We start from the raw sequence: 14,950 nt of genomic DNA on the forward strand, positions 1-14,950 counted from the left end.
AAATTTTTCTGAAAGTTTTATGCAAAGTTACAGAGGTCTAACTATGGGTTCATCTCAGGTATATATTTTTTAAATTAATTTCATTTTCCTGAATAGAAATGGACTCCAAGACCCTGATTTTATGTGGCCTTTCGTGATTGAGTAGGCTGATTACAAGTATGGAGGAAGAAGTGAAGTCCAGAAGTGGGGTCAAAAAAGAGATCTGCCCTGAGTTATCATGTGCCAATTATTCCTATGATCTCAGATAGTCTTACTAGAGTTGATGCAGCAAGTTCTACCTGCTTCCTTCCACTGTGATCCTCCAGAAAACTCCAAAGAGAAGGGCATAGTGAGCAGAATCTAACCAGGGCTGACCTGGAATGGACATGAATCCGGGGTGGCAGGGGAAAGCCTGCCGAGATGCCCTGTGTCTGGACTGAGTCTGCCCAGAATGACTGGCTTCAAGCCTGGCTTCGGCCCTTTCTGATTCATAACCTGGTATGTTACGGGTTAAAAGCTGTATTCCATTCCTCTTACTAAAATAATTTTTAAATGTATTCACACTTATAATTGAGAAGACATTGCACAGATGAAAGCAAAGAAGTTACATAAGGAGTTTTCACTGTGGCACAGTGGGTTAAGAATCCAAGTACAGCAGCTCAGGTCTCTGCAGAGGGGAGGGTTCCATTCCCACCTGGGAGGTCCTATATGGCCTTGGGTGCAGCCATTAAACAAAAAAAGTTCCTGTATTTCCTGTTGTGGCTCAGTGGAAACAAATCTGACTAGTATCCATGAGGGTGTGGGTTCAACCCTTGGCCTTGCTCAGTGGATTAAGAATCCAGCATTGCCTGTGAGCTGTGGTGTATGTCGCAGACGTGGCTTGAATCCCACTTTACTATGTCTGTGGTGCAGACTAGCAGCTGCAGCTCTAATTGGATACCTAGCCTGGGAACCTTCATATGCCACAGGTTCAGCCCTAAAAATACAAGAAAAGAAAAAAAGTTCCAAAAAATATGTACAATGAAACCTTGCACTTATGAAGCCCTTAATAACAGTACACAAGTTATGATTAATTTCATCCTCTTCATCCTGATCTTCATCACTGATTTTATAATCATTTGAAAAGCTTAGGAGGAAGTTTAGGGAGATCCTTTTGCTGCTATGATGGGGGAGAGTCCAACTAGAGCTAGAAGCAGTGAGAGTGAAAGCAGAAGTCTGAATGAAGAGTTTTCACACTCCCACCAGAATCAGGAACATAAACTTTAGGGGTTTCTACTCCAAAATTCTATATATTTGTGCCCTCTTGTTTTTTTATCCCAACCATCATGCTTGTCCTCTGGAGGAAAATGGAACAATCCCAACATTCCTTATTTTAATCACTCTCTCCCCTCAGCACTTACTGGGATGGGCTTCACCATGACCAAGGAGTACAGATTCACTGGACCATGATCAAGGAGTACAGATTCACTGCCCTCTCCTGCCTGGTGTATGATGAAGTCTCAGGGTTCCTCCTTAGGACTGGCAGGAAGACAGAATCAGGCTGGGAACGGCTGATGCAGATGCCCACAAAGGATGGAGACACAGGTGTGGAGACACACTAGCAGAACTGGCAAATTAATGGGTTCATGGCAACAGCCAAGTATTTACAAAGCTATGACCTTAGAGCTGTGCACAAAGTTTATTATTGGATAATTGGTCCATGTTGTCCCATTCTCTGGAGACTTGCTAACATTGTTGGAATAGGAAAAGGAGAAAAGTGAAAATCCATGGAAGGTTCTGGGTCCTTCCTCTCCTCAAGAGAATGTTCACCTGTACTTCTTGCTTCTCACATTCAAGTTTCAGGACTTAACATAAACTTATGCCTTTTTAAAAGTTTCATTGTTATTATAATTGATTTACAGTGTTCTGTCAGTTTCTGCTGTATAGCAAAGTGACCTAGTTTTTAAAATATATATATATATATAATTGTGTGTGTATATATATATAATGTGTGTGTATATATATATGTATATATATATAATGTGTGTATATATATATTCTTTTTCACACATTACTTTTTCTCAAATAATCACTCATTTTGTGGATTTGATATCTCTACATCCATTGTATTAAGCATGAAATCCATGCAGCACCAGGTCTTCTCTACCAGGATTGTGGTACTTTTTCCATTTTCTCATATAACATCTGTCTCTTGGGATAACATTTCATTTCATTTCCTTAGCCCTTCCTTCAGTATAGGCTGTGGGCATCATTTGATATGACGGAGATTTACAGGGATTTTTTTTTCAAAGGTGAATGCATCTTCAGTTCTACATTTTTGCTCTAACTGAATTCTATTGGCATATTAGAAACTATGGATGTTTACCTATTTCTGGTAAGTGAAGCCCTACTTAAATACTCAGAAGACCTCGAAGAATGTTGCAAAGGGTCAGTCATGACTACAGTCACATCAAAGACTGACTAGCAGAGGCTTACCTTAACCTCTTTCATAAAGCTGTAGGTAGGATTCACATGTTCACGGGCTATTGTCTGGAGAATTTACTCAGCTCATTGATATACACAGGCCTCCTGCTGGGGAATTTGGGTTGTATTGGTGAATTTGGGTTCTATCAACCTGAGCAACAGAGAAAGTAAGAAAGAAGAACCAAGAAGCAAGCCATATGTATTTTTTAACTCTATACCCATAATTGACTTCCCAGCATTTCTTCCACATTATCATTATTGTAAATGAATTGCTATCTCCATCTCATGCTCAATGAGAAGAAAATGTCTAATGGAATGAAAACCAGGAGTTAAGGTGAGAGAAAGCATCTCAGATACTGCTCACCATACAGGCATCATCCCCATAAAGGACTTTTGCTCTAAACACTTCAAGATTTAGGTTCTGTCCATCTGTTTTCCAGCATGTTCCCAAATTCATTCCATCAGCATGTTCTCAATAAAAATTCCCTGGAGACAACATAGAAAATGGGCAGAACGTCCTCTTCATTGAGTACTTCTTCAGATTCCACTCTACTGCTTCAGGTGAAACAGTCTTGTGTAGCCCCGCTAGTTTCTGAGATAATAGGAGAGCCCCTCTATCCACATCAGGCCAATTTGCAGACATTCCATGGACAAACTGAACAAATGTTCCTGGTGTTTCTGATTTCCACTAACTAGAGAAGAATCAAAACACTTCAGAATATATTTTCATTACATTTCTTTGTGTTCTCAACTCTTTTTTTTTTTTAATTTTAATTTTTGTCTTTTAGGGCCACACTGGCAGCATATAGAGGTTCCCAGGCAAGTGGTCGAATTGGAGCTGTACCCGCTGGCCTACTCCAGAGCCACAGCAGTGCAAAATCTGAGCCACATCTGCAACCTACACCATTGCTTACAGCAATATCAGATCTTTAACCCACTGAGCAAGGCCAGAAATCGAACCTGCAACGTCATGGTTCCTAGTCAGATTCTTTAACCACTGAGCCATGACGGGAACTCCTCAACTCTTAAAGACTAATAAAATATGGTTTGGACTTTTGTTTTTCCTAGTGGAGAGAATGGTATGTGATGTAACCTTTAAAAATTTTTTTTATTTTAGTAACATATTTTATTATTAAATTTCATTTTATAAATATTTATTGTATAAATATTTGACTTATTAAATTTTATTATAAATATTTAATATTTTTATAAAATTTAAATTTTATTATTTAAACAAAAATTAATTTAAAAATTTACATACCATATTTTTATTTATTTATATATTTATTTACTTTTGTCTGTTTAGGGCTGCACCCTGTGGTATATGGAGGTTCCCAGGCTAGGGGTCAAATCAGAGCTGTAGATGCTGGTCTACACCACAGCCACAGCCACAGCAATGTGGGATCCAAAAGCCACATCTGCCAACTACACCACAGCTCACAGTATTGCCAGATCCTTAACCCCCTGAATGAGGCCATAGATTGAACCTGTGTCCTCATGGATGCTAATCAGATTAGTTTCCACTGAGCCCAGACAAGAACTCCTAAAAGTTAATTTAATTAAATATTATTAATAATAAGATGATATTTTTATTTTATTGTTAAATATATTTAATTTTAATTTTTATTTAATTTTAATTATTTTATTATTGTTGATTTAGAATGTTTTGTCAATTTCTGCTCTACAGCAAAGTGATCCAGTTATAACATATACATATACACATATATGCATATATATATGCACATATATATATATATATATATATATATATAAATAAATTCTTCATGTTATCATCTATCATGGTCTATCCCAAGAGTTTGGATATGGTTCACTGCGCTGTACAAGAGGACCTCATTTCTTATCCATTCTAAATGAAATAGTTTGTGTCTACTAACCCCAAACATTCTAAGTCCCATCCAAACAGCCTTCTTGATTCAGAGACTTCTCTGTGGATAAATGCAGGGATCTGTTTGTCATTAAGTAATATGAGGAAAACTTTAATGTATACCAACACAAATTGGATATGGAGGAAAATACATTATGTACCTGTGTGTGGATAAGTGGCAGAGGGTATATATATTTAAGGGAGAGCACATGACAGGTATTTACAAGTGGCATATAGTAGGGAGAGACCAGTGTTAAGGCATTTAAAATGATGATTCTATAGCAAAAATGAATTACTGAACTCCAGCTATGGATTTCCCTGGTGGCTTAACGAGTGAAGGATCTGGCGTTGTCACTGCTGTGGTGCAGATTTGATCCCTGACTCTGGAATTTCAACATGTCATAGGCTTGTCAAAAAAAAAACCTGAAAAAAAATAAGCTGCAGTTATTTGATAGGAAGTATGAGGATAAGATACCAGGATTAATGATAAAGATGTATTTACAGGATATGGAATATGAAAACCAAGGTAGTTATGTTCATTCTGTAAAATAAAAAAAAAATCCCCAAAAATGAGGATGGGAGTTTGGGGTTAGTAGATGTGAACTATTATCTTTAAAATGGATAAGCAATGAGACACTACTGTATAGCACAGGGAACTATATCCAATATCTTAGGATAGAACATGATGGAAGATAATATATAATGAATATAGATATATGTATGACTAGGTCACTTTGCTGTACAGCAGAAATTGGCAATACATTGTAAATAAACTATACTTTAATAAAAAACAAAATTTAAGAAAGAATGAAATTTTACCATTTGCAGCAACAAGGGTGGACTTGGAGCTCATTATGTTAAGTGAAATAAGTTAAAGAAATACAAGTACCACATGGTATCACTCATGTATGTAAGCTAAAAAAAATACCAAAAAATAGTGAGTAAAAAACATAAGCAGCAGAATAATAGATATAGAGAACAAACTAGTGGTTACCAGTAGGGAAAGTGGAGGGAGAAGGGCAAAATAGCAATAAGGGGGAAGAGATTTATGGGATTATATGAAATCATGTATGGGAAACTTTTGGAAAATTGTAAAGCACTACAGAGTTTAAAGAGTATTTCATTCAATAAAAAATTCTCATGCTCAGGGCATATCCAAGTCCAGTTACATCAGAATTTCTGGTGGTAATACACAGTTGTCAGTATTTTCATGCTTCCCAGATAATTTCAATAAAAAAGCCAAGGCTAAGAAAGGGTGACATGTATCCTTACACACAACCTGCATACATACAATAAATAAATAGCAATTACTATGTTAAATGCACGAAAGCTGTGGAAAAGATGTACATCTTAAATATATATAAAAAGTGCTATTCATCTTCTAGGATGCTTTGGCCACCAATGATAAACTCTAGATTATCCAATTGTGTACCATGGAGTCCAAAAAGCTGACCAAAAAAGGAACCAAAACTAAGATGAAACAGAGGGGTGGGTTCATGATGACAGGGCAGCGCAGTGTGTGACAGATGGACACAAACCTGTCATAGGCCATTGCTGTCAGAAGAGTACATCCCAAAAGGATGAAAGTAGACATCTGTGTCAGGCAGCCTGCATAGGAGATGACACTGCTGTGAGTTTGGATGTTCACAATCATCTTGGGGACAGTGGTGGAGATGAAGCCCATGTCAGCCAAGGACAGGATGGAGAGGAAGAAGTACATGGGGGTGTGGAGGTGGAAGTCAGAGGTGAGAGCCAGGATGATGAGCAGGTTCCCCAACATGGTGACCAGGTACATGGACAAGAACAGGACAACGAGAAGGGCTGCAGGTCTGGATCCTCTGAGAGTCCCATGAGGAAAAATTCTGAGGCACTTGTTAGATTTCCAGGTCTATGTCTTGGGTACCATTTAAAAAACATTGGGTACCATTTAAAAAACAAAGAGGAAATAGTAGATGGGAGCTATTGCATTTGGGATGGATAAGCAATGAGATCTTATTGTATAGCTCAGGGAAATATCGAATCACTTGTGATGGAACATGATGGAAAATATTATGAAAAAAGAATACATGTGCATATATATATGTAAAACTGATCAGTTTTCTGTACAGCAGACATTGACAGAATATTGTAAATCAACTATAATAAGTTTATTTTAAGAAAAGAGGGTTGGAAAAAAGAAATAAACAAATGGGTACATAGCGCTGGCACATAGTGCATAATCTGGATGCAAGCTATTCCTTTGCAAGGTCATATACCTTTATATTTTCAGCAGTATTTCTCATTGTGACACATTCTATTGGTTTAGATGTTTCCTTACTGTTTTTTTTTTATCTCTTTCTATGCACACTGACTTTATAGAAACTCAATTTTATAGAAAGTCAGTAACAAGACCAAGAATATTAGAGCTATAAATCTACCATCACAGTAAATACAACCTACATCTTTAGAAAAAAGTATAGAATAAGAAATACCTTTCTTCCTTTAGGAAAAAATTGAATTTAAAAAAATAAGTCATACTTTACTCAAATACGACACTAGATTTTGCCTTCACTTAAAATTTTATAAACACACTATAAGAGGCAGAGATGTGTATCATCTGGTGGCTGCCTGATGGGAGGGGGAGGGAGTGGGAGGGATTGGGAGCTTGGGCTTATCAGACACAATTTAGAATAGATTTACAAGGAGATCCTGCTGAGTAGCATTGAGAACTTTGTCTAGACACTCATGTTGCAACAGAACAAAGGGTGGGGGAAAAATGTAATTGTAATGTATATATGTAAGGATAACTTGATCCCCTTGCTGTACAGTGGGAAAATTAAAAAAAATTAAATTTAAATGTTCATAATCAGAAAATATTTTATATGATAATCATATTCATGAGTTTTATCATTCTTTATCTGTCTTCTGTTCTTCATATAATAAGTGATTACTCAAATATCAGTTTTCTTTTAAAGGTATTTATTATCTTCAGATCTTTGGCTTTGGGATATGTCCAATTTGGGTAAATAGGGTTAGGTTAAGTACATAAAATCATACAGCATTGATGACTAAGAATGCCTTAGTGTACAGAGCATATGTCCATGATTAAACAATGAAATTCATGGAACTCTATGATGGCTCAGTGAGTTAAGGACCTGATGTTGTGAAGAAGTGGGTTCCGTCACTGGCCTCACTCAGTGGATTAAGGATCTCACTTTGCAGCAAGCTTCAGTGTAGGTCACAGATGTGGCTCAGATCTGGTGTTGCTATGGCTGTGGCATAGGTCACAATTGTAGCTCCAATTCACCCACTTGCTTGAGAACTTCCATATGCCACAGGTGTGGCTGTAAAAAAGAAAATAAATTAAAAATAAATTCAAGAAAAACTTTTGATGTCTTCCATTTTGTACAGCATAATTTGCATTGATTCCATATAATCCTAGTGAAATATCTGGTGTGAGGCTTTGGTTTTTGGACTCTTATCCTATACTAGTCTGATAATAATGTTTCCTTGGTTTTCCTTTTTTTTCAGTTTATTGAAATGTGATTGGTAAAATTGCATATATTTAAGTTGTAAAACATGAAGTTTTTCCAAGTGTACAATGTGATGATTTAATACACATAAACAGTGTGAATAATTACCACAATCAAGGTAATTAATATATCTGTCACCTCACATAGTCACTACTACATGGTGAGAACAATTAAGCAGATCTCCTCTCATATTTTTAATATACAGTAAAATATTATTAACTATAGTCACCATGCTGTACATTAGATCCTCAAAGTGTATTCATCTTATAACTGAAAGTCTGTACCTTTGGACCAGCTTGACATTTTAATGTCCATACTCCCCCAGCCCTTACCCCTTCCTCACAACTTCAGTACTATTCTCTGGTTCTACGAGTTTGATTTTCTTAGATTCCACACACTAGTGAGATCATACATTTTTGTCCTTCTGTGTCTGATATATTTCAATTAGCATAAGGTCCTCCAGATACAGCCATGCTGTCACAGATGGCAGGACTTACTTCTTTTTATAGCCTGAATAATATTCCACTGTGTGTGTGTATAATTTTCTTATTATGTAAAGGAACAAAACATCTTATTCAAGTTATAGGTTTAAATACATATTTAACATATGTTTAAATGTAAAGATACAAACTATAAAATATTATAATTATTGAATGTTAATTTTATATTATATATTTTATATTTACATTATATTATTATTTATGTCAGTTTCTTCTTACAACAATCTTATGAAAATTCTAACACCCTGATGCTCTGTGTCTGGAATCAGTCTGCCTAGAATGACTGGCTTCAAACCTGTATTCAACTCTTTCTAACTTTTCTCTACTACAGAAAGAAGGTCAAGGTGCAATAAACCCAAAGACCATCAGAAATCAACAGACCAACTGACTCCAGCCTTGATGACTTTGAAATGATCTCTGTAGGGAGAAGAATGCAGGCACTCTAATCCTTATATCCTTGTCAAGAGTCCTGTTTTTTGTTTTTTGTTTTTTTTTTTTTTGAGTGAAATCTATAAAACCTCTTACTTTGCCCTCTCAAGGGAGGACACAGTTTCGAGGTCCTTAGCCTGTCATGACCTCATTTTCCTGGCAAAGCAATGAAGATATTCTTTCTGCTTCACCCAATGCTTTTATCTCTGAGACTTAACAGGTGCCAATGTACAGAAACTGGTTTCAGGTCCACTTCCAATGTCACTTACAAGGCTGCTGGTAAGCTCTCCCTCAGCTCATTGACACATGGGACTCCTGGTGAGGCAGTTGGGGTTCCATCATTGTGAGCAACCAAGAGAGTGAGAGAGAGGCAGCAAGAATAAAGCCAGGTTTCTTTTCATTCTGTTTCCTGAAGTGACTTCCCAATATTTCTTCCAGATCCTCATTGCTGGAAGGGAGTCACCATATCCAGCTCACACTTAATGACAGGAAAATATACAAGGCATGAAAACCAGGAGTTGGGATCTGAAAGAGCATCTCACACACTGCCCACCACACAGATCTCATCTGCTATAAGAACTTTGTGCTCCAAGCACTTGGAGTCTCAAGTCATGTGCATCTGCTTTTCAACTTAGTCCCAAATTCACCTAACCACTATCCATGTTCTCCACACAAATTCCCTGGAGACAGGATAGCAAATAGGTAGTCCTTCCTCTCCACTTGAAACTGACAACACATATGACTTAAACACAGCCATAACACAGAGTGGGACTTGAACCCAGCCTAAACCCAGATCAGAATCAAATCCAAGTTTTTTAAATGAGAATCACTCACCTGGTGTCTAGACTTACAGAGGTTCAAGTTTTTTGTGTCTCAGCCCAGAAGGAATTCAGAAAGAGACAAAGTAATAGGCAAGAAATAGATTTATTTATTTACATGCTTATGAAAGATGCAAAGAGGCTGGCAAGGAGGCTTTGCCCTGAAGATTAGGTGGGCTACATTTTTATAATTCAAAGGGAGTGGAGAGTGGGGAAAGACCTCCTCTTCCTCTTTCTTCAAATAGTAGCTCCTCCTTCATATCCAGTAAGAGAGAATTTGAGCTTACTAGTCAAACTAGTACTGTCAAGGTGCTTATTCCAATTAGCAGAAGTGTGGTCCTGAAATTCCTGCTCTTGGTCCTAAGGATAATGACCTGAGGCATATCTCCTGCTTTTATTTGTGGTAAGCCTGCTTCATTCTGCTGACTTTCTTGTGTGATTATTAACTTACAGTGATCTCTCACATTCCCTAGTTTTCCATCTCTATCAATGGTCCCCTTTTGGGACATCTACAACTACCTGTGTAATTTTCCTGTTCCATCCTATCACACTGAGTACTTCTGCAGACTCCACTCTACTGCTCTGGTCATACAGTGTCAAGTGGTCAAGTGGATCCCCTGGTCAAAGACCAATTTAATCAGAGATGTGAAAAAAAATACAGAGAAAGAAGAAAACAGTAATAATAATTCAGCCATTCAACAAAGTCAAAGATCTTCAGTTCTCAAAGACTGTAGCTAATATTCTAAGCTATGTCTTTGATGACCCTGATTCCCAGTTATCTCAACACCCATCAATCAGGAAAATGTCCATGAGCTGACAACACCCTGCTCCTCCAATACTGTAAGACCCCTCACTACCTCCAGTGGTCTTGAGCAAAAAGGCAAGGAGACAAAGAGAAAGATGTGTAGCTCATGCCCCTACCCTAGCAAAACACATCAAAAATACATCTCTATGTGGAAACCCAAATGAAAACTGGTAGATGTCTTATACCACCAGAGCTGCAAGAAAGATCCCACATGACTGGGTCAGAGGAAGAAAATAAAGGCACCAGGATGGGACCAGCATTCCTGGTGAGGGTACTGTGAAAGAGGAAATATTCCTTCACCCTAGAACCACCTCTGCTGCCTGGGACCATCTGCAAGGACAGATAGTGGAGAAGGAGGGATCTGGACTCTACTCTTGAGGAGTGTGTGAGGTCTAGCTTGCCACCAATCAGGTCAGAGAGAGACAGACAATGACAGCTGCCATGTCACAGCACTTCCCAGCCCCAAATGCATGCCTTGTGGTGTAACTTAGCAGGGCCCTGTGGGACTCCTGGGCACACAAGCCTTTCTGTGTCCTCCAATTCTTGTTTCTAGGGAATAAGTTTCAGCCTCCATGACCTTCCCTGAGTTTCATGGGGCAGTTGCTAAGCAGGGAAGGGAGGGGATGCAGAAAACAGGGAGGAGCAGTCAAGAGAAAATAGTGCAGCCTTGGGGCAAGGTCCTGGTTCCTCCTTGAGGAATATACATAGCAATATTTTTGAGAATTTCTGTAGACCTAAACCCCCCCAAAATTGAAGAACTATTTGATGAGGAAAGAGGACCGTGAGAACCAGACATGGGGCCATTAAACACCAGCTTTGAGAAACAATGCAAGCTTGCCTCTACCTGGATCCTTATCTAAGGTCCTATTTTCTACTACCCAAACTATAAAACCACTTCCTAATCTCTCCCAAGGGGGGCACAGTCTTTAAGGCATTAGTCTGCTGTTGTTCCTGCTCTCTGGGTTCTTGTTCACAGAGCCAAAGAATGAACTTCGCAAACACACTCACACAAGCAGCAAGCAAAGATTTTATTACAGAAGAGCAGATAGCTCCCATCCCCGATGCTGGGAAGGGAAGAAAGTGTTTCCCCTTCCTGTTGTTCTATGGAAGTTTTTATTTCTTAAGGAAGGAGGTACCAATGTGGGGTCCAGGCATCATTCTTTTTTCTCGTTGGCCTTGTCCAGTCATCTGTATTAGGCCTTATCAAATAGGAGTTTTAGAGATGGATAGGCCCCATAAGTTTTATGGGTACTTTGTACTTCTTTCCCCTAGATTGGGAGTCACCACTCTTTACACTCTTTTGCTAACAGTCAAATGCGTAGGTCAGGGGTTAATTCCCACCTTGACATAAAAAAAATGTTCTTTCAATAGTCAATCTTCCAACAAGCAAGGCCTGTTGGTCTAGATTTGTTTTCACAATTTTTTTTTGGGCTTTTTAGGGCTGCACCCATGGCATATAGAGGTTTCCAGGCTAGGGGTCCAATCAGAAATACAGCTTTTGTCCACTGCCACAGCCACAGTAATGCCATATCCAAGCCACATCTGTGACCTACACCACAGCTCATGGCAATGCTGGATCCTTAATCCACTGAGTGAGGCCAGGGATTGAACCCACAACCTCATGGTTCCTAGTTGGATTCATTCTGCTGTGCAAGGATGGGAACTCATGTTTTTACAAATCTTAAAGCATGGACATTAATCAGGGAATGTATCAAAGCCCATGTTTCTACACTAATTACCTAAATCATTATTCATTACTCTGCTTCACTGTGGCCCCCCCTTACCTGGCAAAGCAATACAACTGTATTTTCCTCCTTCACTAAAAATTCTGTCTCTGTATTTCTCTTCAGCAACAGTGGACAGAGGACAAGTTTCATCAACTGTCCAGAAAGATGTTATTGGAATCAGGGTTCTTGTTCACGCAGTCAAAGAATGAACTCTGTGAACACACAGGCAGCAAACATGCAAAGTTTTTATTACAGGAAAGCAAATAGCTCCCAGGGCTGCTGGGAGCAGAGAGAAGAGCCCCTGGTCTCTATTGTCCTATAGGGGTTTTTATCTCTTAAAAATGGGGGGGGGACCAATGTGGGGTCGAGAAAGATGTGGTTTTCTCCCACTGGCCTTGCCCAGTTACATGTATCAGTCTTTGTCCAATAGGGGTCTTAGTGGTGGAAATTTCCAGCAAGTCTCATGGTTTCTTTGCCCTTTTCTTCCTGTAAGCTGAGTCATAGGGGTTAGGGATTGATGCCCACCTGGGTGTAGGTACACTCCCTATAGTAAACAAGACCTGTGGGGATGTTTCTCCCTGGAGCCCTTAAGTCACAAATGTTGATCAATGGCCATATCAAAGAATGCATCAAAGCCCATGCTCCTACCCTGACTGCCTGAGTTATTATTCTGCCTCACTGGTACATGACGCATCTAGGCACTGAAACTCAGGCTTCAGTGGACAGACCCTGGGAGAGGACTAAATCTAGGTGTGTGGAGACAGTCCAAAGGGACTGGGGTGTGGTCCAGGCCATCATTATTAGTGAGCACAGGATGAGGCACAGTTTCCCCATAAAAATCTCATTGCCAGGTTTTCACAGGGGTCACAGCTCTGACACAGTGGTGGGCTTTGTGAGCACACACACACCAGAGGTGGAACTGACACTGAAGCCCATTGTTAACATTCCCACAATGGAGGCAGGTACAGAGGGGTCCAGCAACAGCCACAACGTATGGTGGGTGACATCACAGAATCATACCTCTATGTCCTCCTTAGTGGAAAGTGTGAGGGAGGATTACAGTGGTTTCCAGTCCTATCAACCTCACAATGCAGTTTGGAGCAGGATCTGGGGTAGACAGGCCCTGGGAGAGCTCTATGTTTAAGTTGACATCTAGTATAGAGGAATTTCTGGTCTCAGGCAGCAGCACAACCACCTTAATCCCTCCAGCCACAAGCCCTGGCCCACAGTGCCAGGTTAACACTAGGTCTGTGATAAACACAATGGAGAAAGGGATGCAAACATGGCCTACTTCTGGGAAGAACAAAGGATGCCTGCTTGGGTGGTGCAGAGATTTGCTGTGACCACACAGAGACCTCACTGGCTTGGGAACAAAGTACACACTTCAGATCAATGGAACCTTATTGAACCTGACCCTCAGGGCTTCTACTCCTACAACTGGGGAGCAGACTTCACCCCCAACAGGGCAGTGACAGTCAAAGGGCAAAGAGGAGCCCCCACCAACATCCAGGGCAGGATCTGATCACTACAGCAACAATCACACCTCCTATCAAGGGGATAATGGCCAGGACACTCTGAGGAATGATGTGGCTTGAATCTATACCAAAACAGCCCTAACACCAAAAATAGTGGACTCACATAATGTACACAGGTACTGAGATTAGATTGTTTGGCTGAGCAACCTCCCCATGGTCCTTTTGATGTTTCTGTTCCTCAGACTGTAGATGAAGGGGTTCAGCATGGTGGTGACCACAGTGTACATCACTGAGGCCACTTCATTCTTCCTGGGAGAATGGAGAGATGGCTGAGCTGAGGTAAACCCCAAGGCCTGTTCCATAAAATAAGCAAATAACTCCAGCTGAGGGCCACAGGTGGAGAAGGCCTATACTTCTGACCTAATTAAGGCACTCTCAGAATGGAGGAAAGAATTTTACAGTAAGAGAAAAAGATTCCTGATATAGGGATAAAGCCAACAATGCCACCAGCAAAATATACGATAATGTTATTTGTGAAAATGTCAGAACAGGCAAGATTGAGGAGTTGAGAAGGGTTGCAGAAGAAATTAGTAATTTCCACATCCTTGAAACAGGTAAGTCTTATCACAATCCAATGGTGAACATGGGAGTCCAAAAGGCTGACCCAAAAAGATGTCAAAACCAAGAAGCAGCAGAGGTGTGTGTTCATGCTGACAGGGTAGTGCAGGGGGTGACCGATGGACACAAACCTGTCATAGGCCATCACAGTCGGGAGGAGACTATCCAAACATCCATAAAGGATGAAAATAGACATCTGTGTCAGGCAGTCTGCATAGGATATGACTCTGCTCTGAGTTTGGATGTTCGCAACCATCTTGGGGACAGTGGCAGAGACAAAAACCTATGTCAGCCAAGGACAGGTTGCAGAGGAAGAAGTACATGGGGGTGTGGAGGTGGGAGTCAGAGGTGACAGCCAGGATGATGAGCAGGTTCCCCGACATGGTAATCCAGGTACATGGACAGGAACAGCCCAAGGAGGAGGGGCTGCAGTTCTGGCTCATCTGAGAGTCCCAGGAGGAAGAATTCCGAGACACTTGTTAGATTTTGCTGTTCCATGAGGCTTGGATGCTTTTGGGAAAAGAGGATTGGAAAAAATTAAATAAGTAGATGTCATGCAGCACTGTGTACATTTTGGGGATATAAGCAATTCATTTGTATTGTCATACAGTTCAGTACCTTCAATAATATTCCCCAGTATGACAAATTCTATCTGCTTGAACTTTACCCTCACTGGTTTCTGTTTAGTCACCTCATTCTACACACACTTATCTTATAGAAACTGGAATGAAAGATAAAG

The 14,950-nt window shown here is 39.9% G+C and overlaps 1 protein-coding gene across 1 annotated transcript; it reads right to left on the minus strand.

Moving 5' to 3' along the window:
• Positions 1 to 13,778: 13,778 nt before the first annotated feature.
• LOC396791 (olfactory receptor 7E178) lies at positions 13,779 to 14,709 on the minus strand. The gene is given in 6 exon segments (XM_003480783.3): positions 13,779 to 13,913; positions 13,915 to 13,973; positions 13,976 to 14,002; positions 14,005 to 14,494; positions 14,496 to 14,600; positions 14,602 to 14,709. Coding segments are annotated over 6 exon segments (924 nt in total).
• Positions 14,710 to 14,950: the final 241 nt, after the last annotated feature.

The sequence above is a fragment of the Sus scrofa genome, chromosome 2 (assembly GCF_054392235.1).
Source record: "Sus scrofa isolate SSC_HxYL_T2T_F1_AM1 chromosome 2, Sscrofa_HxYL_maternal_Yorkshire_Landrace_v2.0, whole genome shotgun sequence".
NCBI classification, from domain to species: Eukaryota; Metazoa; Chordata; class Mammalia; order Artiodactyla; family Suidae; genus Sus; species Sus scrofa.